This window comes from Solanum lycopersicum, chromosome 10 (assembly GCF_036512215.1).
Source record: "Solanum lycopersicum chromosome 10, SLM_r2.1".
Classification (NCBI taxonomy): Eukaryota; Viridiplantae; Streptophyta; class Magnoliopsida; order Solanales; family Solanaceae; genus Solanum; species Solanum lycopersicum.
In genome coordinates this window covers 52065334-52092891 of record NC_090809.1, presented here as the reverse complement: position 1 = coordinate 52092891, position 27558 = coordinate 52065334, and the positions used below count along the sequence as shown (strand labels likewise).

The 27558-nt window shown below is 33.9% G+C and overlaps 1 protein-coding gene and 2 long non-coding RNA genes across 3 annotated transcripts in view; 1 reads left to right on the top strand and 2 right to left on the bottom strand.

Annotated features, from left to right (window-relative positions):
• Positions 1-16236, top strand: part of LOC112940173 (uncharacterized) — a 44545-nt gene extending 28309 nt beyond the window's left edge. Inside the window, exon 4 of the long non-coding RNA XR_003244119.2 lies at positions 16043-16236. This is a non-coding gene — a long non-coding RNA (uncharacterized lncRNA). The remainder of the gene's footprint in view (positions 1-16042) is intronic.
• A 2090-nt stretch (positions 16237-18326) lies between these two features.
• On the bottom strand, positions 18327-18862 carry LOC138338909 (uncharacterized). The gene is made up of 2 exons (XM_069289994.1): positions 18665-18862; positions 18327-18575 (listed from the first exon to the last, which is right to left on the bottom strand). The coding sequence occupies exons 1-2, from the start codon at positions 18860-18862 to the stop codon at positions 18327-18329; spliced, it is 447 nt and encodes a 148-aa protein (XP_069146095.1).
• Positions 18863-22298: 3436 nt separating this feature from the next.
• Positions 22299-22989, bottom strand: LOC109121323 (uncharacterized). The gene is made up of 2 exons (XR_002028723.3): positions 22823-22989; positions 22299-22735 (listed from the first exon to the last, which is right to left on the bottom strand). It is a non-coding gene; the product is annotated as an uncharacterized lncRNA (long non-coding RNA).
• Positions 22990-27558: the final 4569 nt, after the last annotated feature.

Below are 27558 nucleotides of genomic sequence, written 5' to 3'. Positions count from 1 at the left end.
GTGGCTAATAAGATAGGGAAATGATGGCTTTGGGAATGTTTATAGGTTTATTATTGCTTTTCAACAATTATGAAAATGCATATTTACAATAACTAAGACAAAAAAATTAATACCCAAATGTTATATGATTTGTAGGGTGTATTAGAGAATGGAGTAGAAATAACAGGGAAGAAGCAAGACGTGACTTCATGCTAAGAATTTACAGAGTTCGAGAATGAAGTCATATGAATAGCAAAGGTACAACATCGTAACCTAACCAAGTTTTTGGGATACAACTTGAATGGGGCACAAAAATTCAAATTCTATGAGTTCATGGTGAATAATACCCTAGGTAAGGTCATATTTTGTATAACATCTTAAATAACATTCTTCTTTTACTATTGTCTGTCATTTTTTATATTGAAAATCCACAATAAATAAAAATTTGTGAGTATTCGAGTGAAATTAACTATTTTTTTTTACATGTCCAGATCCTGCACGAAGGTGTATAGTAACATTGCCAGTGAGTAGTGCAGGTGTATAGTAACATGGCCAGTGAGCAGCTGTTGTAATTTTTCAATAGTGCTTAAGTTTTAAAAAATAGAGCATTAAAAAATGAGCAAGTGGTTGCAATGTTGCAATGGTACAGAAGTTTTAAAAATAAAATTTATGCAGCCGTTATAGGATACATCCACTGATAATGAGTCGGTCCAGACATTTAAGCATCAATAGCTAAATGAATAGGTAAGTTCACCCTGACATTAAAAAATCAAGGAGGTAAGACCTTTTCTAACTTTCAAATTGTTATGGGTTTTTGCACTTCAATATGTTCCAAGTTATCAATTCTCAAGTCTTTTTTTATCAAAGAGCAGTAAAATATTTACAATTCAATCAGCGGTTCACAAACTTCTTTAGACAACATACCACGAAGTGCAACAGGGAGTAGATGTTACACATAATATACTAATCATGACTTTTCAATCGAGATATCTTGTAATCATTTAGAATCAAACATTGATAAATTTTAGCATAAGATCATAAGAAACATTAGATTATTTAAGAAAAGGCACAAATTTGTGCTTATCTTCATGAGACTGTGTGTAGCCTCTTGTTGGAACGTCAAATTTTGCCCTCTTTGAATTGGGTGCCATTCCAACCTAAACGTTCATATCTTGCATGTCTAACTGAATTTTAATTGTATCCTTGGTCTTTCCTTTGACATTCATATTTGTACCCATGATATTATCACATATATTTTTTTCAATACACATAACATCCAAATTATGTAGCAACAAGAGACACTTCCTATATGGAAGTTCAAAAAAGATAGTTTTTTTTTGTTCCAATTATCTATTCAATTTTCATGTTATATCTTCTTTCATATCTAAGGGTTCTTTGATAACTGTAGTCCTCCAAGATCTTGTACTTGATTAAGTATCTCAATACAAGAATTCAGTTTTGGTGGAGACATTTTCTCTATTGTACCATCAAATGAGTACTTCTCACTTTTACAGTTCTGATTCTAAGAAATATAACACAGATAACCCATAAAACACTGCTTCTTACCATTAGCCTATCAAATTAAGACAATGTCTTTATTGCAATATGCACATGACAACTTTCCTTTTGTACTCCATCTTGATAAATAATTTCCATATGTTGGAAAGTAATTGATGGTCCATAATAAAGAAACGTGCAACTTAAAATTTTATTTAGTTGATGCATTATAGGTCTCAATACCAACTTCCCAGAGCTCCTTAAATTCCTCTATTAAAGGTAAAAAATATGTATCAATTGAATGTCCTGGACCATTTGTACACGAAATAAGAATTGATAAAGTAAAATTTTCTTGCTTGATACACAACAAAGGTGGTAAATTATAAGGAATAAGAACCACATGTCAAATGTTGTGTGAGGTTGTTGCATTCTGAAATGGTTGAAATCCATCACCATCAAGTTTGAGTCAAACATTTGAAGGATTAACCGCAAATGATGGATGAAGTTCATCAAATACCTTCCATGCCTTTGAATCATTCGGGTGTCGCATCACTCCAGCATCAATTGTTTATCCTTATGCCATGTCATTAGAGTATATGCCTTTGTAAATATAAACAATCTCTAGATTCTAGGCTTTTAAGGAAAAAAGTGTAAACGCGTTGATGCTATTTTTTACCTTTTATTCCTTTTTTACTCACCATGTGTATTTATTTTCCATCTGAACGCACCTCAAACTTTACAAGAATCATGTACGGTATCCTTCTTTCATTATAACATGCAATCATTAGTACACACGTCAATCTTATTCTATGAAAGCCTGAGTTCTTGGATTATCTTTTTTACCTCATAATATGATTTTTCACATATTAGTCACATTAGGCAACATGTCACGCCTTGAGCTACCCTTGAGATGTGGATACGAGACGTAGGACCACAAATAACTCAAGCTAACCGTGGTGGAATGATCATGAGCTTCCTAAAGAAAATAAAGTGACGCGGAATCGAAAACATAATTAAAATAAAAAATGGAGAAACCCATTTACTATAATTAAGATATTTGAAACTGATGATTTTAATACCAAGAAAATATTTGTCACGACCGAAATCTAGACCCTAGACGAGATCGGCGTCGTTGACCTCTCAAAGGTCGCAGACAAGTCTACATACGTCATTCTTACTTTACATAGGTAAATTTTAGCGGAAAATTTGAAACTTTTTGTTTCTTAACATACTGATAAAAAAACATTCTCATTAATATGTAATTTTTCACCATCAACCATCTAACCTTAAGAGATAAGTAACTGAAAGAAATAGTTCAATTCTTATTTAAGTGTATAATTGCTAAAATGACACCAATACATAGTCTGAATAAAAACAAGAAAGAAACGCTAGTGAAACATACTCCACTAGCTCAATTCTAAAACTAAGCTAGAATATAAAATAGTAGCATCCTCAAAAGCATCAGGACCTACCAAAACCGAATGAATGTTGGATGTCTGGATAACTGCAGTAGCGATCCTGTACCTCTATCGTCCACCTGTGCCTGCACCTAAAATAGTAGAGATTGTATAGGTTTAGTACACACTTGTACTAAGTATGAGTATATGCAAGCACACAACACATACATGCATGAGAAAGAATAGCTCTTTCCTAACAACATGATTTTTGGAAGTCAAGTCAGTGGACTTGCCAAATTTGGATTAGGAAATTCAATGAGCTTGCCGAATTTGGATTAGGAAAGTCAATGAGCTTTCCTTATTTGGAATAGGAAAGTTATGCCGTGAGAATACCATACATCATACTTTTCACATTTGCACAGCGCACATAACATTTACATAGAGCACATATCATATAACTTATAACACAATTTGCATGTAGCACATAACTTCTTTAATATCATTCATTTATATGTCATGATACCTCAGAATCATGGACTTAACATTAAGACATCCCAGAAATCAGGGCTGAACAGATGGGACCTCAACCAGGGAGTCTTCATTGAAAAAAGAGAGTTTGCTTCGTTCATTCATACGTACTCCATTTCATTTCATTCATAGGCCAGTGTAAACACCAGGTACACCTAGGATGTAGTTTAAGACTTCTATTTGGTTCGTTGTACAATGACCAAGAATGACGTAAAGTCATTACTTGAATCTAACTCACCTTTTGATTATCCTATGCTAACACCTTTGGTATCATTCATTTCATTATGTGCATCATTTGAGACTGGCCTCCTTCATTCATTAGGAACTTTAACTTTAACCGACATAGATAATGTGAGCATCATGGAGTCAAGTGTCTTCCCCATATAAAAAAGAGGTGGAATCAACGGCCAAAGTGATCCATAACATGCTAGCGTATATGGGAATTTTACCCCGCTAGATCTTTATATTGGCTGTATAGATTCGAAGACTATGAGATATATGGAGACCCATACCCGGCAAGCGAGGCAGTCTCATCTCATGATTATCCTATCCTAACACCTTTGGTATCATTCATTTCATTATGTGCATCATTTGAGGTAGGCCTCATTCATTCATTGGGAACTTTAACATTAACCGACATAGACATGTGAGCATCATGAAATTCAGTGTCTCCCCCACACCAAAAATAGGTGGAATCACCAGCCAAAGTGATCCATAACATGCTAGCATACATGTGAATTCAACCCCGCCAGATCTTTATATTGTATGTATAGGTTCGAAGACTAGCAGATATAAGGAGACCCATACCCGACAAGCCGGACTGTCTTATCTCATGAGAGTTACGTGAACCTCCTCCCTTTATAAAAGAAGGCATCACCACTCATAGCTAGTCTTTCGCTGCTTAGTATAAAGTTCCATTACATTCATCTCATAAATCTTAGAAGCAGGCTTCTAGTATTAGGACATCATACCTCATTAGATGATTTATCATCTCAACATTTGTATTGAGTGTGTTAAGCTCCATACTCTCATTAGAGTGTTCATAAAGACTGGTCTCTTCATTATCTTACACTCTCATAGGTGATTACGTATTGGTAACATTTATTTAGGCTCATTTGAGATTGCTGTCATCATTAACATTAGCCTGATATCATGTTGTCACCACATTCATTATCATTAGCACCTTTGCTTTTAAAGTTACTCACCTCTTATTACGTGAAAGTTCATTTCATCATATGCCAATACACTTAGTGTGCTTCACACCCTTACTTAACCCTTCTAGGGTTTTATCATTTCATTGATCATTTCTTCATTTCATTGTTCATCTCATCATATGCCCATGCACTTGGCCATTTAGTTTATCATACACTCATACTTAACCTTTCTAGGGTTCATCATTGCATTACATACAACTTAGGTTCACTTACTTTTGAACGTATGTTAGAATTATGTGTCTACACATACAAGCCATGGGGATTCATTCATAGTTCATTAAGTAATTACTACATTTCTAAGATTATGTAGTACAAGACTTATGTATCTTGTATATATGCCAAGATCTTGATTTGATCTAAGTAGATGGCATTATTCTTGGATATTTTGTTCACGTATGACTTATGTATCAATACGGATGTTTGGACAGGGAAACCCAAATTCGAATCACCAGAATAACATTTACAGTTTTCATTGATATTATTTTTAATCTCCATGACATTGGGAATCAAGATTGAACCCTAACATTAACATTATACTATTAATTTTTTTACTTGGTTTCCCTCTTAAATTGGCCGAATGGTAGTGGGTTCGAACCCCCACAACCCCTTTTTATTTTTCACTAACATCACATGGCCCTTTGTCCCCCAAACCAAGAGGTTGTTGGGATCAAACCCCCCCAGTATCTTTCATTTTATTCTCTATTTTCGCTGGACAATGGGAGGTTGTGAGTTCAAACCCCCACAGTCTCCTTCTTTTAGTTTTAATTTTGCTAGGCTTTGAGGTTGTGGGTTCGAACCCCCACTACCTCCTATCTTTATTTTTAATTAAATATTTCTTAACTAGGCGCCTTGGAAGTGAGGTTACAGGATCGAGCCCCAACAGCCTCATTTTATTTTCTTATTTAATTTTTCCATTCTCCTCTCTAACCTTGAGGTCATGGGTTCGATTCTCACGCCTCACATTTTCTTTTATTTATTTTTCTCTTCTTTCCCATACATTTTCGTCTCCTTTTCACGCGAATTCCAGTAGCCAAAAGGTGAGGTCACAGGTTCAAATCCTTGTGGCCTCACGTCTTTAAAATGAATTAAATTTACAGATTTTCATTATTAAACTTTATTCTAATTTAACCTTGCATAGTTGCTTGAAATTTTTGTCATTTTCGATTCATTTTTATCAACGTTTGCACTTAATTCATAGGGTGTATTCATATACCATTTTAACACATCTTTAGGCGTATTTTTCATGAGTTCATTTGGCTAAAACATTGTCACTCAATCAGCCACATTTCCTTAAATGGACATCACGATTTTTCATTGATTTATGCACACAAAACAACAACTATAGCCTTATCAAATTTTAAGCATCAAGCCGAGGCCCTTTCCACATTCACAAACTTGCACACACTTGCACATAACTTCAAACACACATTGACTGTCTTTTTGATAATTTCACGTACATAAATATATTGACATTCAACACAAGAATAGCACACATACGTTAATCTACCATCAAACATACCCAACCTACGAATCATTGGGAGCTAGTGACAGGGACATGAAACGGGGAAAAAATCCTAGTTTTCGGACGGAAATAACTGAATCTTAAGGGGTCTCTTGGGAAAGGGACCAAGACAAAATAAACGAATACCTTATTTGATTGTTCAAATGTTGAAGTTGCTGCCCAAAACCCTCTCCAAAATTAGTCCAACCTCCCTCAACATCCACACCACTCGACAGACAACTTCTATTTGTCTTTATGTTTTTGGTTACTTTATTTTTCTTAAAATTTCATATGAGTTCTTCAAGTGTGAAGAATTCATAATATTATTTCAGTTCTTGAAGTTTTTTTGACAGAAACAAACGTGAGGGAGAGAATGATGAACGTGAGAGAGATATCGTGAGACAGAGAGTAGTAACGTAATCGGAGTTGTAGTTTAGGAATTAATAAAACTAGGACTCCTTATTAATTTAAATAAAAACCTGATTTAATTAACTTAGTGAAAGGACCATTTTGCCCTTAAAATTTAAGATTTTAAATAATAAATAAATAACCTTAAGTATTTATCCTATTCATTTTTAGGGTTGTTACAATATGAACTCAATACTAAGTTAAAACTTACTGTGTCTTAAAATAGCCTCTAACTTACTAGAAATGTTGGGATAGACCCCAGTTAAGTCTAGGGAAAATTGAAACTAAAGCAATAAAATACTGAAAGTAAACTCATAAGTATTGTCCTTAGAGAATTAGGACTCACCACTAATTCTGTTGAACTGGATATCAGGAATCGATCTAAGCGCAATGTTGATTCTGAAAACCTAACATCATGAGAAGATGTACCTCACATATGCGCTAGTACTTTAAATGTATTGAGCATGTAAGATATAGTACAACTAAAAATAATACATAACTAAACATAGCAATAAAGCAGTGATATAGTTTGAACATGATATAATTCTAAATGTTGAGATAACTGAATGGAGTGACCAATTTATTATAGGCTGAAATTGAATACTGGATATACTGATAAATGGTCAATGCAATGGAATCTAATTGAACTGTGGGAGATACTAATAATTGATAATATAACCACATAGGCTAATTGTGGAGTCTGATGTATACGCCCTATCGAGAGGACCCAATATACCCTGCCAGAGGTATAAAGGCATCCTGGCGTGATCACTAAACTTATGCCCACATAGGTGACTTATAACCTACTTGGCTAGTAGTTCAGGGACTATTTGGGTACGTTGAATTCTAGTCCAAATTGGTATTATGCTACTCCCAATGGATTAAGTGGTTAACATATTATGACTGAGTTTTGTAAATACTAGATAGTTCACTGAACATACAAACTGAGAATGCAACAATTAATTTGATAATGATACATCAATAACAGAGACATGTATAACTAATAATTGAAATGTTTGACCTAACATGTGTATTTCAAGAGCTAAAGAAATACACTGCTAGGGTTCTGAAATTCATGCAATAAACTTAGTAATAGCATGGTAATCCAATTTGGAATTTATAACAGAATAATTTATGATAATCTGATGAAGTTCTAGAAACCCTAGGTCTAATCATGATAAGAGAATCAAGAATTTGAATGATAAAGAGGGATCTAACGGGTGAAAGTAACCCACTAGTGAAATCTCACATGCCTGGTGATGAATTCCATGAACTGATGGATCCTTGTTGAGTTCTTGAACAATGGTTCTTGACCTGTTTCTCTTCTCTTGATTAGAATTTTCTAAATTTTTATTAATGAGTTTGACTGAGGTAAGTTTTAGTTTCGTTTCTAGTCTTAAATTTCTAAAGTCTCATTATTTAGGATTTGTTATTATTATTATCATTATTTAGGATTTTTTTATTATTATCATTATTTAGGATTTAAGAAATGTATCTTCGGGGTTAAACGAACTAGAAAAAGACCAAAAGACCCTAAAATAATTGTTGTCTGATAAATCGACGGCCTGGACTGATGGGTCGTCATTCAATTGAAGGTCCATCGTTTGGGTCTACCTGACGGTTTTTCACTAAAATGGGCAAAACTTTTTAATCAAAGGTCGGGTTTTAGCAAAATCGGTGTAAAACTTCAAAAAATTAAGACATGTTCTAGATCCTAACATAAGTGTCATAAGGTTTATACATTGTTTTAAGTTCTATTACAATGAATATAAGTCATTTATAAAGTCTAGAAACCAAAATGTCCACGAACATCCATGACTTTGGAAACTAGTTCAATGACGTGGTAGCGTGCCTTAGCCTATTTTACTAGGTTTTAAGAGTCAGAAAATGATGAAAATTGCTGAAATGGTGTATAACATGATTTTAAGTTGACTCATGATCGAAACGTCTGGGTACGACTCCCCAAGGACCAACCAAGGGCCCTTGAGGAATACCCTTGAACATTGGAGTCGAACACTGCCTGGGCAGTGTACACCCACGAAGACAGTCGACGAGGTGTGTGTGGATCGATGAGGCCTCAATGCCATCCGTCAACCAAAACTTAGAAAAATCCTTGAACGGGCTCTTTTGCACAGTCTCTGAACTTACCTACGAATGTGCAACACGAAAGAGAGGGGTTGACCGAAGATTGACCCACAATCCGTCGATCGTGGTGTCGTCTGTGAAGGTCTAATTTTCTGCATGTTTTGACTTATTTTGAATTAATTAATTAAGGGGTTAGGTCATTATTTAGGAGTTAAGGAAATTCTAATTAATTTAATTAACACCCCATATAAAGACCCCAACCCCACTAAAATAATCTAAACTCATAAACCTCTAAAACCCAAAACTCTCTTCCTTCTCTCTTCTTTCTCTCTCTAGTGAAGAACACCATTGAATAATAATATAGGGAAGGCAAAGATTCAAGTTTCACCATTAATCTTTATAAATTATTAAAGCATGGGATCTAATTCACCTTTGGGACCCCTTTCCTCAAATGGTTCCATCAAGTTGATTTCCAAAATTGAGTTTTCAAGTGAGTTTCATCCAATCAAGAAATTGTTGATATGAATTGATCTGTTTATGATTTATTTTGGATATTATGAATGGATGAACATATAATCTAGCTCAATTATGTTATTTCATGATGGATTGGTCTAGTTTGTAGAAGATGATGTATTCCCCTTAACCCTATGTTGTGATCTTGATAGGAATTGTATCATATTGGTTCAATTGAATTAGTTATTTGTTGAATTAATGTTAGATGATGTTTTTGTAACAATTATGATTAAATTAGTATGAAATATTGTCCCATCATGCTAGTTCTTATGAAGTGATCTAGGTTTTGATATATGTTGTGAATTGACCTAAGTATCTTGTCTTAAGCTTGATTTAGTATTGAATTGTGATTAAGTGATTCTTTTATCCTTGTTATTATGTTGTTAATTGAATTATGATAATGTTATACCCTAATTGGGTTGATGTTAGGGTTGATGGTAAGATCTTGATGATGAATTATGAAGGAGACCGGTAAGTCTTATGATCCCTATCCGTTACTTCAAATTGTGGTTAATTGTTATTAAGTCATGATTCTGTATTGTAGTATGTCTTGTATAGGATTTATAGGGTGGTATGATGTTGAATCAAAATTTCTTGACTTTGAGTTGTGAGGTGTTGGCTTAAGATGTAAATGTTATAGGGATGGTTAATCATTTAGAGTGGAAGGGGGGAAATTCTATCCCTACAGGCCGAATCATTTCTTGTTTGAAAACATGTAAAATGATTACTAAAGGGTATTTATACCACATATTACAAGTCCAAAATTTAGACTGCAACATTCCTCCCATTGAGTCGGTCCTGTAGTGAGGGAATTTTCAGAAATCATTCCTAATGATCTTCCCAGTATTCCTCCAGAATGGTAAATTTATTTTTGTATCGACTTGTTACCGGATACAAATCTCATTTAAATTCCTCCTTATCATATGGCTCCAGTCAAATTGAAAGATTTGAAGGCTCAACTCAAAGATGTACTAGACAAAGGCTTCATTAGACCTAGTATATTTCCATGGGGTGCTCGGGTTTTGTTTATGAAAAAGAAAGATGGGTCCCTCATGATGTGCATTGATTACCGCCAACTCAATAAAGTCACTATTAACAACAAGTATACTCTCCCTTAGATTGACGACTTGTTTGATCAACTCCAAGGAGTAAGCTACTTTTCTAAGATTGACTTCAGATCGGGGTATCATCAACTTAGAGTGAGAGGTGAGGATATACCAAAGACGGCATTTCGGACTAGATATGGTAACTATGAGTTCATAGTAATGTCCTTTGGTCTCACGAATGCCCATACATCGTTTATGGATCTCATGAATAGAGTGTTTCAAAGTTACCTAGATTCATTTGTCATTATATTCATTGACGACATCTTGGTATATTCGAAAAATGAGGGTGATTACATAAACCATTTGAGTGTGGTGTTACAAGTTCTTAAGAAGAACCAATTATTTGCCAAGTATAAAAAATGTGAGTTTTGGTTGAGGTCGATGGCATTTCTTAGTCATATCATTTTTATTAAGGGAGTTGAGGTTTATCCAAGGAAAGTCGATGCGGTAAAAAATTGGCCTAGAACATTGACTCCAACCGACATTAGGAGTTTCTTGTGTCTAGCGTGTTGTTATTAGAGGTTTGTGGATGGTTTTGCATCCATAGAAACTCCCTTAACTACTTTGACCAAAAGAGTAACAAACTTGAGTGGTTGGAGACATGTGAAAGAAGTTTCCAAATTTTGAAAAATAGGCTTACTTTCGCTCCGGTGTTGACTTTACTAGAGGTCACAAAGGATTTCATTGTGTATTGTGATACATCTCTAGTGGGTTTATGGTGTGTGGTTATGCAACACGGTAAGGTGGTAGCCTCTGCTTCTAGAAAACTTAAGGTGCGTGAGAGAAACTATCCAACTCATGATCTTGAATTAGAAGATGTGGTATTTTCCTTGAAAATATGGAGGCATTACTTGTATGGTGTCCATGTTGATGTGTAAACTAACCACAAGAGTCTCCAATATGTGTTTACCCAAAAGGAGTTGAATCTCTCAAAGAAGGTGGTTACGACATGAGTTTTCTCTAAAACCCCGGCAAGCCATTGTGGTTGCGAATGTTCTAAGTCGGTTATCCATGAGTAGTGTGTCTCATATAGAGAAAGCCAACAAAGACCTAGTGAAGGATTTTCATAGGTTGTCTATATTGGGTGTGAGGTTGGAAGATTCTTCGAATGGTGGTTTCATGGTCCATCATAACTCCGAGTCATCTTTGGTAGTTGAGGTAAAGTCCACACAACACCTTCATCAATCATTGATGGAGTTGAAGGAACTCGCTTCTTGGTATGTTTAATGAGTCATTCTCCTTAAGAGGGGATGGTGACTTAAAGTATCAAGAAAGATTATGTGTTCCCAATGAAGATGGGTTCAGGAACCGGGCCTTCAAGAAGCCCATGGTTTCCGCTACTCCATTCATCCAAGTTCGACAAAAATGTACCATGACCTTAGGGAAGTGCTTTAGTGGGAAGGTTTGAAAAACGATATAGTGGAGTTTGTTGCTAAGTGTCCAAATTTAAAACAAGTAAAAGTCGAGCATCAAAAGTCGGGTGGTTTACTACAAGAAATTTAAGTTCCTACTTGTAAGTGGGAAGACATCAATATGGATTTTGTAGTAGGTTTCCCTCAAACAAAAAAACAATATGACTCTATTTGTGTAATTGTAGATAGGATGACCAAGTCCTCCCGTCCAGTCTACTTATTCAGCGAAAGATTATACAAAGATCTTCATAGATGAGATTTTATATATCCATGGTATTCCGTTATCCATCATATTGGATCGGGCTGCACAATTCACATCTAGGTTTTGGAGGTCATTCCAAGAAGGGTTGGGTAGTAAGGTGAAGTTACTATTTTTTATCCCCAAATGGATGGTCAAGCGAAACTTACTAATCAAACCCTTGCAGATACGCTTAGTTATTGTATTATAGATTTCAAGGGGAATTGGGATAAGCATTTGCCTTTGGTGGAGTTCGGTTATAATAATAGTTTACATTCATTCATATCCATGGATCCTTATGAAGCCTTTTATGGTAGGAGGTGTAGGTCTCCTATTGGATGGTTTGAAGTAGTTTAACCTTCGCTTCTTGGTCCCAATTTGATTTATACAACTTTGGAGAAAGTTCATATCATAAGGACTGGTTGCAAATGACGTATAGTCGGCAAAAGTCTTATGTCGATCATAGGAGAAGGGATTTAGAGTTTGAAAGAGGTGATAAGGTGTATTTGAAAATTTCACCTATGAAAGAGGTTGTTAGATTTGGCAAGAAAGGGAAGTAGGTCCTCGTTATGTGGGTCACTATGAAATATCGCAAAGGGTTGATAAGGTTACCTATGAGTTAAGGTTGCCTAGTGAATTGGCTTCGATTCATCCTGTTTTCCATGTTTTTATGCTTAAAAAGTGTATCGGTGATCCTGATTCTATTCTTCCTATTGAGGGTCTTGGTGTATAAGATAACCTCTCTTATGAGGAGGTTCTAGTACAAATCCTTGATAGACAAGTAAAGAAGTTATGGAACAAAGAGGTGGCTTCCGTAAAGGTGTTATGGAAGAATCACCTAGTTGAGGATGCAACATGGGAGGCCGAGGCCGACATGAAGTCCCGTTATCCTCATCTATTTGACAACTAAGGTTATTTGTTCTTACTAATAGAGGAAAAAAAGACAAAAATTTAAGTTTCTTTGCTTTTTAGAGAAGTTTTGCAAAATGTGCATTTTTTGGGATGTTGTTACAGCGATTATAGTGAAGGATGTCAATAAATTGCAACTTTCTTTTGTTTGACTTATCTTGTGCATTTTTATATGGTGAGTCTTAATTAAATGATAGGTAACATATTGGTAAGTTGAACTTTGGCATAATTGACCCATAAATACTATGTTGAGCTCGTGTTGTTGTGAGAAGGATACTCCTCATAATGTAATGTTGAGCCTTTGTGTGGTAATTGAAGCTTTTTGAATTGCCTTGTGTAAAAGATATGGTGGGTATTGTTATCTATTGTTGTTGTTTGGGATTCTAGTTTTGAGTCTATTCCTTCCTTCAAAAGAATTTTTAGTGTCATTCGGGGATGAATGTTCCTAAGAGGGGGGATAATCTAACACTTCCAAAATCTAAGACGTGTTCTACAGCCTAATATAAGTTTCATAAGGTTTAGACATTGTTTTAAGGTCTATTTTAATGAATATAAGTCATGTAGGAAGTCTAGAAACCAAAACGTCCAAGAACATCCATGACTTCGGAAAACTAGTTCAATGAGATGCTCGCGTGCCTTAGCCTATTTGACTAGCTTTTAAGAGTCAAAAAATAATGAAAATTGGTGGAAGAGTGTCTAACATGTGTTTAAGTTGATTCATAGTTGAAAGGTCTGGGTACGACTCCCCAAGGACCAACCAAGGGCGCTTGAGGAGGACCCTTGCACGTTGGAGTCAAACACAGCCTGGGCAATGTGCACCCACGAAGACAGTCTACTAGGCGTGTGTGGATCGATGGTGCATCGATGCCATACGTATACCAACACTTAGAAAAATACTTGAAGGGGATCTTTTTCACAGTCTTTGAACTAATCTATGAATGTGCAGCACGCAAGGAGGGGGGTTGGCCGTCGATTGACCCATGATCCGTCGATCTTGGTGTCGTTAGTGATGGTCTAATTTTCTGCACATTTTGACTTAGTCTAATTAATTAATTAAGGGGTTAGGTAATTATTTGGTGACTATGGTAAGTATAATTAAGTTAATTAACACCCCATATGAAGACTCAAACGCCATTAAACTAATCTAAATTCTCATAACTCACAAACCCAAAACTCTCTTCTTTCTCGCTCTAGTGAAGAACACCATTGAAGACCAAGCTGGGGAAGGTCTTAAGGTCTGCAAAGAGTCAAGTTTTTCCATCAAAATTTATCAATTAGTAAGGTATGGGATGTGATTCACCTTTGACACCTCTTTCCTCAAAAGGTTCCATCAAATTGATTTCTAAAATTGAGTTTCAAGTGAGTTTCATCCAATCTCAAAATTGAAGTTATGAATTAATTTATTTATAATTTATTTTGGATAGTATGAATATATTAACATATATTCTAACTTAATTATGTTATTTCTTGATGGATTAGTCTAGTTTATAAAAGATGACCTATTCCCATTAACCCTATGTTGTGATTTTCACAAGAATTGTATTGTATTGGTTCAATTGAATTGATTATTGGTTGAATTAATGTTGTATGGTTGTATCAATTATGAATAAATTAGGATTAATTATAGTCCTATCATTCTAGTTCTTATGAATTTATCTAGGTTATGAAGTTTGTTGTTAATTGACCTGAGTATCTTGTCTATAGCTTGATCTAGTATTGAATTGTGATGTAGTGATTCTTTTATCCTTGTTATTATGTTGGTCATTGAATTATGATGATGTTATACCCTAATTGGGTTGAATTAAGGGTTGACAATAAGACCTTGATGATGAATTATGAAGGATACTTGTTAAGTCTTATGATCCCTATCCTTTACATCGAATTGTGGTTAATTTTAATTAATTCATGATATGGTATTGGAATATGACTTTTATAGGATTGATTGGGTGGTATGATGTTTAATTCAAATGTCTTGACTATGTTTTGTGACGTTTTGGCTTAAGATGTAAATGTTATAAGGATGGTGAATGATTTACCAATGTGTCTTATCATGATATGAAAATAATAATGTGCTAACATCACCTATATGATTTGTAATGAAAGGAAAATAATCATGCAATTCTTATTGAGATATGATGATGATAATGTTATACAAGGGTTAGGCCCTATAACCTACAATAATCTATGATGATTAATAAAGACATTAAAGATATTTCAAAAGGGAATCTATCTTAGCACCGAGTGAACTAGAGTGAGGAGTGTCCGTTCCCACATAGGTATGGTAGAATCACTAATGTACTCTTGATATTGGATACTACAATGCATGTAGCATAAAGAGGGTCCCAACTATATATCCTAGTTGTTGAACTATGTTTCCCCTGTACGAATACTAGTTAGTGGATCCACATAGTAGTTGTTGTTCATGTTTTTGTACTACCTTGGGAAGTGGTCCTCCTTCTTTCAATTTAGGATTCCATGACATCGGATTCCACATTACCTCATGTGGTCTATGTCGGTTAGGGAAAGATGTTACCAAAAGGTAAAATGAATTACAGGAATGAACTCTAACTAAGATGACCTAAGGGGCTTAGCTTAGTCTAGGTAGGGGTATGGGACTCTACCTAAACATTGCACTATTTATCCTTGAAGGGAGTCTTATAAGGATGTTCTTATGTATGAATATGCTTAAAATTCTACATGACATGTATATGGTGAACGTGCACATTGTTGATACTATATGTTGATTGGTGTCACTTATGAATATGTGTTGGTCTATATTGTTAAAGCATAATGCTATGTACTCTTCAATGTTATGATATGAGAAGTAGGATGTTAGTCATAATTCTTGTTGGGTTACTTGATTGAATAAGGTTATAGGGCTTTTCTTGGTCATTGCACTTGTTGACTTGATAGGGATTCATGGGTAATTGTGTTGCTTTAGTAATGATGAAATGTACTCTCATTCATGGTTGTTGCTATTATGACTTTATCATACTTGACCATGTATTCAATACATGATATGCAAGTTGACTTGACTAGTTTTGATGTTGTTGGTCTTCTGATGTACATGTCTATGACATAATGAATATGCCTAAGTAATTTGGTATAGTATTGTTGAATATGCATAAATGTTTTCAAAGTAAATGGCATAGATTTATGACATTTCCCTTTTCTTAGCTTATTTCCAAAGTATGTGTGCATACTTAGTACAAGTGGTGTACTAACCCCATTTCTTACTTTTTCCCAACAATTTAGGTTTTTGTCGTTGAAGTGCTTCTAAAGACGACTATTTGAGGGCGCGATGCCACTTTCTAGCTAATGGAGTTGTTTTGAGTTTAAGAATTCTATGTTTCTTTCTTTTCCATTTAGTGTGAAACATTGTATAGACCATGTGAGGCATTATTAATTTGATGTATGGGCAACTCCCATGTTTTTACACTCTTATTAGATTATTATAAGATGAGATGACTAGTATGATTATGTTATATTTTATATGCTTATGTGCAATAAAAGTAGAAGACTAAGTAATCTTTCTATACGAAGGGTCTATGTATACTCGATATATATATATATATATATATATATATATATATATATATATATACACACACACAATATGTGAATGCAGAGGTCTATGTAAATCTGCAAGTAGAAGTAATAAAAAGTTTTAAATTTCCTCTAAATTTGACCTATGAATGTAATGATGTAATCTAAGAGGCTAGTCTTAGTCCTCCATGAGGACGACGACGCCAGTTACGTCTAGGGGGTATTCCCGGATGTGACACTCGGTGGCCCTAGAAAGCTGATTCAATTATATATCATCGTATAGGTTATGGGACACCTATTTCATTTTGTGCTAAAAGTTATGAGCATTTAAAGTTGACCCAACAACAATTTCCCCCTAACTAGTTGCTAACCTTCACTTACAGTCAGACCTACAAACTGTAGATCAAATGACGTTCTGTTATGGTTATCCGTAGTTCATGTCAGAGGCTGCGTAATGGGGTCTTGATCCACAGACATAGATTACATACTGTAGTCTGACTTATGGACCGTAGGTCTGTCCTTGGGTTGAGGCTTAACAAATTTTTCCTAAGATGAATTTTGGAGGCGCTATGGTGGTAATATACAGACCCACAATACGGGCCGTATATCAAACTATAATCCGTAGATGGTGAGCTTCGATTGCACTTGAAATTTTTTTTAAAGCTGATTTTTGGTCTGTTTTGGATACTGGGTGTTACATTATCTCCCCCTTGAGAATATTCATCCTCGAATGAAGACTAAACTAGCTAAAATAGAGGGAGAGGCTGCAATGCCTACCACTAAACACTTGAAACTGAGTTTTTGACTGAATTGAGTGCGAAGGACTTCCAAATATGCTGAAAATGCAAGTACAAACTGAGGGAACATGATTCTAAGGTTGAATTCCCGCATATTTGACTAAAAACTGAAGAGAAATTATTACCTCAAGCTGGATTGGATTCACAAGAAAAGAGGTAAGGATACTTTGCTTTCATGGTTGCTTCTGCTTCCCAAGTAGCTCCTTCTACAGACTCCTCCACAAAACCTTGTTTGAAGTGACTTCTTTGTTTCTCAACCTTCTAACATGACAGTAATGAATCTCAACTAGTATATCCTCGGAGGCTGGATCACCTACACAGTTCTTCAAGAGCGAGATGTGGAAGACTAGATGCATTGTTTCTAGTTCTACTGGCAACTCTAACTCATATCCCATATTGCCAACCTTTTTTAAGATCTTATAAGGGCCTATATATCTAGGATTGACCTTCCTTTTCTTTCCAAATCTCATCACCCCCCTTCATAGGTGACACTTTCAGGAAAACACAATCATCAACTTGGAACTTTAGTTCCCTTCTCATTACATCTGCATACTATTTCTTCCGACTCTGAGATGCCTTAAGTCTATCTCTAATGAGTTGTACATTCTCCAAAGCATAAAGGAATGAATCTGACCCTATCAAATTTTCTTCACCTACTTCAAACCAACCAAGAGAAAATCTAAATCTACGCCCATACAATGCCTCATAAGAGGCATCTGAATGCTTAAATGGTAAATATTGTTATTGGCAAACTCAATAAGAGGAAGATGATCATTCCAACTACCCTTTAAAATGATTACACAAGATGTCAAAATATCCTCTAGGGTCTGAATAGTACGTTTTTCCTGTCCATCAGTCTGCGGATGAAATGTTTTGCTAAGGTTAACATAAGTACCAAGACCCTTCTAAAATGACTTCCAAAAATAAGAGGTAAACTGAGGACCTCTACCTGAGATGATAGAAAAAGGAATCCCATGCGACCTCACAATTTCATTAATATAAATCTTGGCATAGTCCTCCATAGAATATGTAGTATTGATTACCAAAAAACGAGAAGACCTAGTCATCCTATCAACTATCACCCAAATGGAGTCATGCTGTCTGCGAGTACGAGGTAACCCTACGATGAAATCCATATTGATCAATACTTACTTCCTATTTGGAATGTCAATCTCTTGAGTCATACCCCTTAGTTTCTAATGTTCTACCTTGTCTTGCTGCCAATTGGGGTACTTACTCACAAAATCTGCTATATCCCTCTTCATGTCATTCCACCAGTAGATTTCCCGCATATTGTGGTACATCTTAGTGGCACCTGGATGAATAGAATATCTGAAGTTATGGGCTTCTGCAAGAATATGATGTTTGAACTCGCCCACATTAGGAACACATAATCTACCCTTGTAGCGAATTAAACCATCTCCCCTTGGGAGAAAACCTCCACTCTATGATTATGGACTGCACCCTTAAGTTCAAGAAAGATTGGATCACTGTCTTACTTTTCCTTAACTTCCATTGTCAAAGAAGATTATACCTCATTCTGAACTGTTACACCACTATCTGATATGCTCATAAGGCAAACTCCCAAGCGAGCAAGCCTGTTGACATCCTTCACTAGTTTCTTCCTTTCTTCCTCAACATGGGCTACACTACCCAGTGTTAATCTTCTAAGGGCATCTTCTACCACATTTGCCTTACCAGGATGGTAATGCACAATCATATCATAATCCATAAGGAACTCAAGTCTCCTCGAGCAAAGATTTAACTCTTTCTGGGTAAACACATGTTGAAGGCTCTTATGATTAGTGAACACATCAACATGAACATCATACAAGTAGTGTCTCCAGATCTTGGGTGCAAACACCACTGTTGTAAGCTCAAGGTCATGAGTTGGATAGTTCTTTTTATGCACCTTAAGTTGTCTAGATGCATAAGCTATAACCTTATCTCGTTGTATCGACACACAACCTAGGAACTCTGGATTCATCGAATAGATCACACAACCATCTAAACCCTTTGTATTCAAGACAGGAGTTGTAGTCAATATAGTTTTCAATTCTGCAAAGCTTTTCTCATAATCATCTGACCATTAAAAGTTGACCATATTTTGAGTCAACCTAGTCAATAGTGAGGCTTTGGATGAATCCATCCACGAACCTTCTGTAATAACCTACTAGGCCTAAGAAACGTCAGATATCTATAGCAGAGGTAGGTCTGGGCCATTGTTTAACTACTTTTATCTTCTGCAAATCCACTCGAATCTCCTTTCTAGATACAATGTGACAAAGGAAAGCAACTGATTGTAACCAGAACTCATATTTGCTAAAGTAAGCAAATAATTGGTGATTTTGAGAGTCAGTAGAATAATTCTCAAATGACCTGCATGTTCTTCCTCATTCCTAGAGCAGATGAGGATATCATCAAGAAAGATGAAAACGAACAAGTCCAAGTATTTTTTGAACACTCTGTTCATCAAATCCATGAAAACTACAGGAGTATTTGTTAGTCCAAGCGACATACTACAAATTCAAAATAAACATACCGAGTTTTCAAGACTGTCTTAGAATGTCACTATCTTTGATTCTAAGCTGATGATAACTTCATCTGAGGTCAATCTTCGAGAAATATCTAGCACCCCATGGCGAAATATTAGGTTTGATGAATCCCTTGTCTAAAAGATCTTTCAACTACTCGTTCAATTCCTTGTTCTCAGTTGGAGTTATTCTTCAAGAAGGAATATAAATAGGTTGGGTATCTGGAAGGAGATCAATTCCAAAGTCGATTTCCCTTTTGGAAGGAAGAGCGGGAAGATTTTCTGGAAACTTACTGACTACTGGAACTGACTCAAGAGTTGGGGTTTCAAAGCTATAATCCTTAACCCGAACTAAATGATAGAGATAACCCTTAAAGATCATCTTTCTTGGCTTAACGTAAGAAATAAATCATCCCATAGGGGCTAAGCTATTACCCTTACATTATAAGATTGGTTCGTTTGGAAACTTAAAACAAATAATCATAGTTCTATAATCGACTAAGGCATAAAGAAATGTAACCAATCCATGCCTAGAATGACATCGAAGTCTACCATACTGTCTGTGGTGGTCATCTGTAGTTCATGTCAGAGACTGGGTATTTGTGTCTTGATCCACGGACACAAACTACGGGCCATTGGTCTGTCTGTGGATCAATACTTAGTCGATTTTTTTTAGCTGCGTTTTATAGGGGGCTACAGTGGCAATCTAGGGACCCACAGTACGGTCCGTAGATGGTGACCTTCGATTGCACCTGCAATTTTTCTGAAAAGCTGATTTTTAGTCTTTTTTGGATACGAGATGTTACACAGTAACTCTTCTTTCAATAGTTTCAATGGCATTGTAAATGATGCATTACTTCAACGACCCATACTTTTAGTATGAAGAATTTATCAAAAAGGGAAGGTTTGAAGCTTTTGAATTTTGGTATAATGGCAACTCGAAATCCTTTGATAGCTTGTAGAAAAAAAATTCAAAATTTGGTTCCTCTTCAAGTAAGTCATCACAATCAGTATGCATAATTCCTCCGTCATGATTAAGATACAAATCCCTCAATAACTCTTCTACTTCATCTTCACTCTCACATTTTTCTACTGCCTCACCATATTGTTCTTCATCTTCATCTCTTGATTATGATTCTGATAATCGCTCACCCAAACGTTCTCCATGGTTATACCAAATCTACAATTACGAAGTATTCCATATACTAGAAAATGTGTCTCAACTATTTGACGAGTTCTTAAAGTTGTATTGTAATATTTGACAAATGAACATCGTATTTCATATTCTTCTCCTATTTTTTGAAGGCATAATCCAAAACTTCTCCACGCCAACTAAGTAGATTGCATCGAGTCAGTTATTTATAAGTTGCATTCATTGCGTACTAGGTGTCATAACCTTCAAGTAGTGCTGGATCAAGGATTTTCATTTTGGGGGTTCGAAAAATAAAAGTATAAATATGTAAATAATTTAATAAAACAAAATTTCAAGGAAGTAGTTGTATATAGTTTTAGTGGAGGACCTCTTCATTATTTAGTTTAAAACAAAAAAGACGTTTTACAAAATAAAAAACTAAAAAAAAAAGTGAAAAGACTGAAAAGTAAGAAGAAAAAAATAGAACGCTAATAGAGGAATTTGGACCCTCAGCATGAAACTTACTTTCAAGAGATCTGCCATTTGACTATCAATTTCTTGTTGTCATTAATGGATTCAAAATACATATATCCACATAAATAATAAAAATTTACCCTATATATATAGCAGTAGCGGACCTAGAATTTTCTTTGAGGAGGTTCGGAAAATAAAATTATAAACATTTGACTAAAAAAATTGAAACCAAAAAATGTAAAAAATAAAACGCCAACCTAGGGACTCAAATCCTAGACATCGCGCGTAACTTTGAGCTCAGCTACCGCTGGTCTATCTCATCCATTTGTGATTCAGTGTGTTCAAAATATATATATCAACACAATCCAAAAAATTCACCTTAGGTATACAATGTATTTATCGAGGGTGTTCGGGTAAACACCCTGGACGACACGTGGGTCCGCCCCTACTATATACGGTGTAATTTTTGTTCGAGGGAATTCAGTTGATCCCCTTGAAACCCATGTGGGTATACCCCTACCTTCAAGACCATAAAAATAACAAAAATGCTATGATGCAAACAACTTGTTATTAAGATCTAAGGATAAATAGCACTAGGAATTATTATAAATTAACTTAAAATTAATAGGCAGTACTTGAACCCCACAATTGCACATAGACAATGATGAGACTTCAAATAGATTAACATGGGGGGCAAAAAGGTGATTTTTTAAACTATGTCAAAGCAGCCTACTTAACCTTTTGTGCCCAGAACGAGATGGTGGAAAGTTAACTGTGAATATGAGGTGACTCAAATCCTAACTCCTACTATATGATAATTTACACGAAAAATCATCAAAAAGATCAATATTTTCATCTAAGATAGTCATTGATTTCATATAAGATTAAATTCTAATAACAAATAGAGGAATTATTTCTTTCCAGGATCACCATGATCCTCCGTCGTTAGATATGACGAAGCAAGAAATATCACACACCCTTATTTCTCTTTCTTACAGTCTCATAAGTCACTTCACAAAATCGAATCAACTACAAGAAAGCTCAACCCAATAATCTTTATTGATTGTACATAAGAAAACAAAGCAGATTACGAAACTTTAAACCTATTGAATGTTGGAAAAGAGGAAGAAGAAGAAGAGTACCTTGAATAAAACAAGAAAACAATACAATTTATGAAAGAAACAAGCAACTCTATTCAATGAGAAGAGGAAGAAAACATCTATAAGTCATTGAGCAGCTAATATAAGAAACAACTACACAACAACAAGAAGACACCGCTACTAAGGAAATTGTCAGGACCTCACTAAGACCTGACTGTAGATCACAAATAAGAGTAGAAACTCGTGTTTTTGGGACAATTTTCTGATTTTATTCAATAGGAAAACAAGATATTGACTACAAGAAATTGAAAACTGAACTACTCTATGATAACTAAAATAAATGGGCATCCATTGTGAGTCTCGACTCTGTAGAAAAAGGAAGATAAGATCTTGAATTAGAAGAGAGAAGAAGAACAGAGGAGAGAGAGTGCGAGGAAGAGGAGGAAGATTTACCAGGATTATCGCTATGTGATTCCTCCCTTCTATGTCGTTATATAACTACTGTTGCTGACCACATTAATGACTCATGATTTTAGCCATTTAATGTGGACTCCATTATTATTCCGCAACTCGACTTCCATTCCCACTGCCGACATTCCTTTATTTGCCTAATTAATTCTATTGAACCGGATCGGTACATACCCTCATCCATTAATTCATTCTTGACCTCAAGGATGTGAATCAATACATGGAAAGTCGTCCTTGAGGAAACTGTAATGAATTTTTGGGTAAAATCATCGCTCAACTATGACTTAAATCTAATGTAAACTCTTATATTATCTAAGTAACCAAAAAAATCCTTATACTATCCAAAAAAAATTAACAAGAATCATGCTTCAGTCTATTTTTATTAGTAAACTGATTGAACTAATTAAAAAACTATTTTAATATTTGGTCACGTCTTGACCACGACGAGAAGATCAAAACTATAACTTAAAAGAATAAGTGTATGAATAGGAAATGAATCTTGAATTTACATTTCGTTGTTGTTAGTTTATAGAGTATTTGTTTTTGCATCACCAAGTAAATTGAGTTGCACTAATACATAAGTTTGAAATATTCATACAGTACATTCCGAAGGTTAGAAAGATTGAGTAAAAAAATCATTTCAAATATATTACATCCAACTATTAAGAGATTTTCTTTAGTAAAATATTGAGGGATATATACTATATATACAATGTATAGAAATGCTGAAAATTTAGTAAAACTACGTAAGTGTTTAGTTATTAAAATACAAAAATATTTATTGTATTTGAAATTGTTGAAGTTGGAGTAGTATTTGTTTTTCCAAAGAATATTTAGAATTTGAATATATTTTGTCTGAATATAATTTAAACCCTTAATTTTGAAAAGTTTTAAAAACCACTTAACTCGATTAGCTTAACCATGCGTACATATATTCATTTGACTTAATACATTTTTTGTTGGGGCTTGAGTTTCTTAAAAAATATAGACAAAAGGATGAATCTTGCAACTTTTTGGATAGTTCAGGGGTGTTTTTTGTTCACTTATATAACACAAGGATATATTTTAGGTTTTGGTCATACTCCAAGGATGATTTTAATCAAAAACTCAAGCTGTAAACTTGTCAAGTAGCATCTTCTGGAGGCAAATCGGTTCATTGAACTAAAACTTTCACCTCAGTTGTAGTGTTCCTCTTGATCATATGTCTTTGTAAGATATCTATTGGTTACACAATGAACTGACCATCCTATCCAGTGCTAGGTAAAGCAGATTGCACCACTACAGTAGTTTCCACCTTCTTCTTGAGCAATGACACATAAAATACTAGATGAACTTTAGAGTCGACAGGTAGCTCAAGCTTGTAAGCAACTGACCAGGTCTTAGCTAAAATCTTGTAAAGTCCATAATACTTGGACGAAAGTTTCAAATGCTTCCTTAGTGCCCCATATATTTGTCTATAAGGTTGTAGCTTGAAATAGACCATTTCACCAAAGTAGGTCCATCATGTAGGGATTTAACCATAAATAAAGTTCTCAATTAATGTTGAAAAAAACTACATTATTAATCTTTCTAATAAGAGATCTATACCGAAGTGTGTATTATTTAGGATGCAAATTAGAAATAAAGGGCGATAAGTTTATTGGTATAAGACATGAGAGGGGAGATAATTCAGGAGTGAATGGAGTGAAGAATATGTTAGTGTCTTTTTACTTGTGTCATGGATTTAATTCTAGAAAAATCTCGTAATTTATAATTTCTAGAATAATCATGGAACTTACAGAAAATTTAGCCACTTGAAAAAATATTTTGACAAATTTAAAAATAGAATTTATAAAAAATTTAATTAAAATATAATGAAATGACCATATTATCCTTCCTCAACTTCATATTTCAATATAATAAAAAAATCAAATTTTGACCCGTCCATTTTAAATTCAAATCAAACTTACATTTGTTCACTATTCAGATTAATATGTTTGAAATCAAATAAAAGTAAAAATTTGATTGTATATTTTAATGAAGAACTACTCTTTTATAATTTAGTAAAGATTATTAGTTTAGTTTAAATGCTAATATACCATCCTACTATTCATTTTATTTGTAAAGTTACTTTTTGACATCTTTTAAAATATTAGGTTTTTAGTATTACAACTAATTTATTCATTCATTAGTTTCAATCTAATATGTATTATTAATTTATCACCTTTATTTCTTTTCAGCTAATATTTATCACAGCCAAAATAAAAATAAAAGTAATTACTTTTATAATTTAAAGGGATAATACTCAATTACCCCCCTAGCCTATATCCAAAATCTCTACGACACACCTTATCTTTGATGAGGTCCTATTACCCCCTCCAACTTTTTTTTAAGTAATATATTACCCCTTGCGTGCCTACGTGGCAAAAATCGCGATTTCACCCATCTAGGGCGCGTGAGTGCAGAGTGAGTGCAGCTTTTGGCTAACAATGGCCAATAAAAATGAGCCACGTCTCAAAGCAATTTGAAAAAAAATCAAAAATAAATTTTATTGTTTCTCTCAAAGCATCTTCTTCCTCTTTTCAAAAAATAACCCCATGTTTATGGTTCTTCATTTTTGAAGAAGCTCCATCCATTATCATTCAAGCTCCTTGATTTGAAAAGGTAAAGTAAAATTTAAGTATTGTTTACATCTTTTTATGTCGATTATTAATTCTTATTTTATGTCGATTATTCATTCTGAACTTGATAATTATATTAAACCAAATGATAAAATAATAAAAGATCAATATTAACAATTTGAAACAAAAATCATTATCTTTATTCATATAGATTTATTAATTATGGGGCATAGGGAGTGGGGTGGGACATGAGAGAGGAAGAGTATATTTCATTAAAGTTACTTTATCGAAAAACTGAAAAAGTGGGTCCCAGCGCGTGTTCAACAAACAAATTGATCTTGCAGATTATTTTTGCCACGTAGGCACGCAAGTGGTAATATATTACTTAAAAAAAAGTTGGAGGGGGTAATAGGACCTCATCAAAGATAAGGTGTGTCGTAGGGATTTTGGGTATAGGTTAGGGGGGTAATTGGGTATTATCCCTAATCTAAATAATGATTTTTTTATTAAAGTGGGTACTTTTAATAAGTATAATGAATAAATCTTTTTTTAAAATTCAATTAACTAATACTAAAATAGAGTATTGAATATATATCACAATAACTCATAAAAAATTGAAGTAATAACAAATTGAGTAAATGGAAATAATAATAACTAAAAATATTCCTAGAACTATTAAGTTTTCTTGTTAACATTCTTGATAGATTTTTGTTTGCGTGAAGTTATATTTTTACCTTTGATCATCATTTACTTCGTATATAGAAAGACGTTTCTAGAATTATTACTTTTTCTTAATTAATTTTTGTTAGATTGAAATTATATTTTATTCTTGGTCTTCTTAAATGCAAATATATCATCCTATTCATTTTTATTTGTAAAATTACTTTTTAACATCTTTTTCTTTATCTCAGTCTTATATATATTATTAATTTCATCATTCTATTTTCAAGTATATTAATTGAAATCAAAATAAAGGTGAAAATAATTAATATCTAATGCATTTTTACATTAAAGTAGGTATTTTTATAAGCATAATGAATAGAAAAAATATTAAGAATGAAATTAAAGTAATAGTAAGATAGAGTAATGAATAGATATTACACTGAGTCGCAAAAAAAAGTGAAGTACTAACAAAATAAGTTAACAGTAATAACAATAACTAAGACATTTCTAGAACATTAAATTTCCTTGTTATAATTCTTAGTAGATTTCTGTTAGCATGAAATTAGATTTTTACCCTTAAACATTATTCACTTTATATATAGAAATATGTTTCTAAAACATACTATCTTTTTTAATTGATTTTTGTTAGTATGAAATTATATATTTACCTTTGATCGTCTTACCACTTCACTTTTCTATATAATAGAAATATTTATCTTTTTCGGTCTCCCTTCACTATTTTTATACTCTTTTTATTGAATATTTTGAAGTTTTTCGAACGTCCAAACCTTGTGCGTTATACAAACTATATAGTTGTTTGTTTAAAAAAAAAAAAAAGTATTAAAATTACTTTTTGGTGCCTTCTTAAAATTTTAAACACGGCAAGAAGTCAACTATTTAAACATCATTACATCAACTTTTTAAAATCACACAACAATATTTCGTATTAGAATATCTAATCAAATTCTTGATCTAGGCTTTATTATTCTAGTCAACTCTATATTATATTTTCTCATTGAAAATTTGCATATGAAATAATCTTATTTCATTAGGATAGTTTATATTTTATCCTTTCTTGTCCCAATTAGATATATTTTACGTTGTTGTGATGCGGCGCGGTGCAAATTGAAAACACAATATTTTAATTGGAACATCATAATGATTTTGCAATTGTGCCCAAGTCTACAAATTTATAATGCAGGTATATTTTGAATTGGAACATCATAAGTTAGTAATAATAATATTTTGTATGGAGACCTGAACTGAAGACACAAACTTAACAAGAAAAAAAAATCATAATAATATTTTTGAAATAAAAAGTTTATTAGTATCTGAGCTAAAGTGTGAGTTCATGAGTTTAAAGAGTGACAAAACGTGTGAAAAAGGAAGAAAAGAGCAAATGAGTGTAAAATAGGGAGTTGAACAAAAAAAATTAGAAAATTTAGTCTGATAGGTCAC

Coding starts and splice junctions, on each gene's coding strand:
- LOC138338909 (XM_069289994.1), bottom strand. CDS start 18,862: ATGGATTATGATATGATTGTGCATTACCATCCTGGTAAGGCAAATGTG. Junction 18,576..18,664: donor GTGTAACAGTTCAGAATGAG/GTATAATCTTCT, acceptor CCATAATCATAG/AGTGGAGGTTTTCTCCCAAG.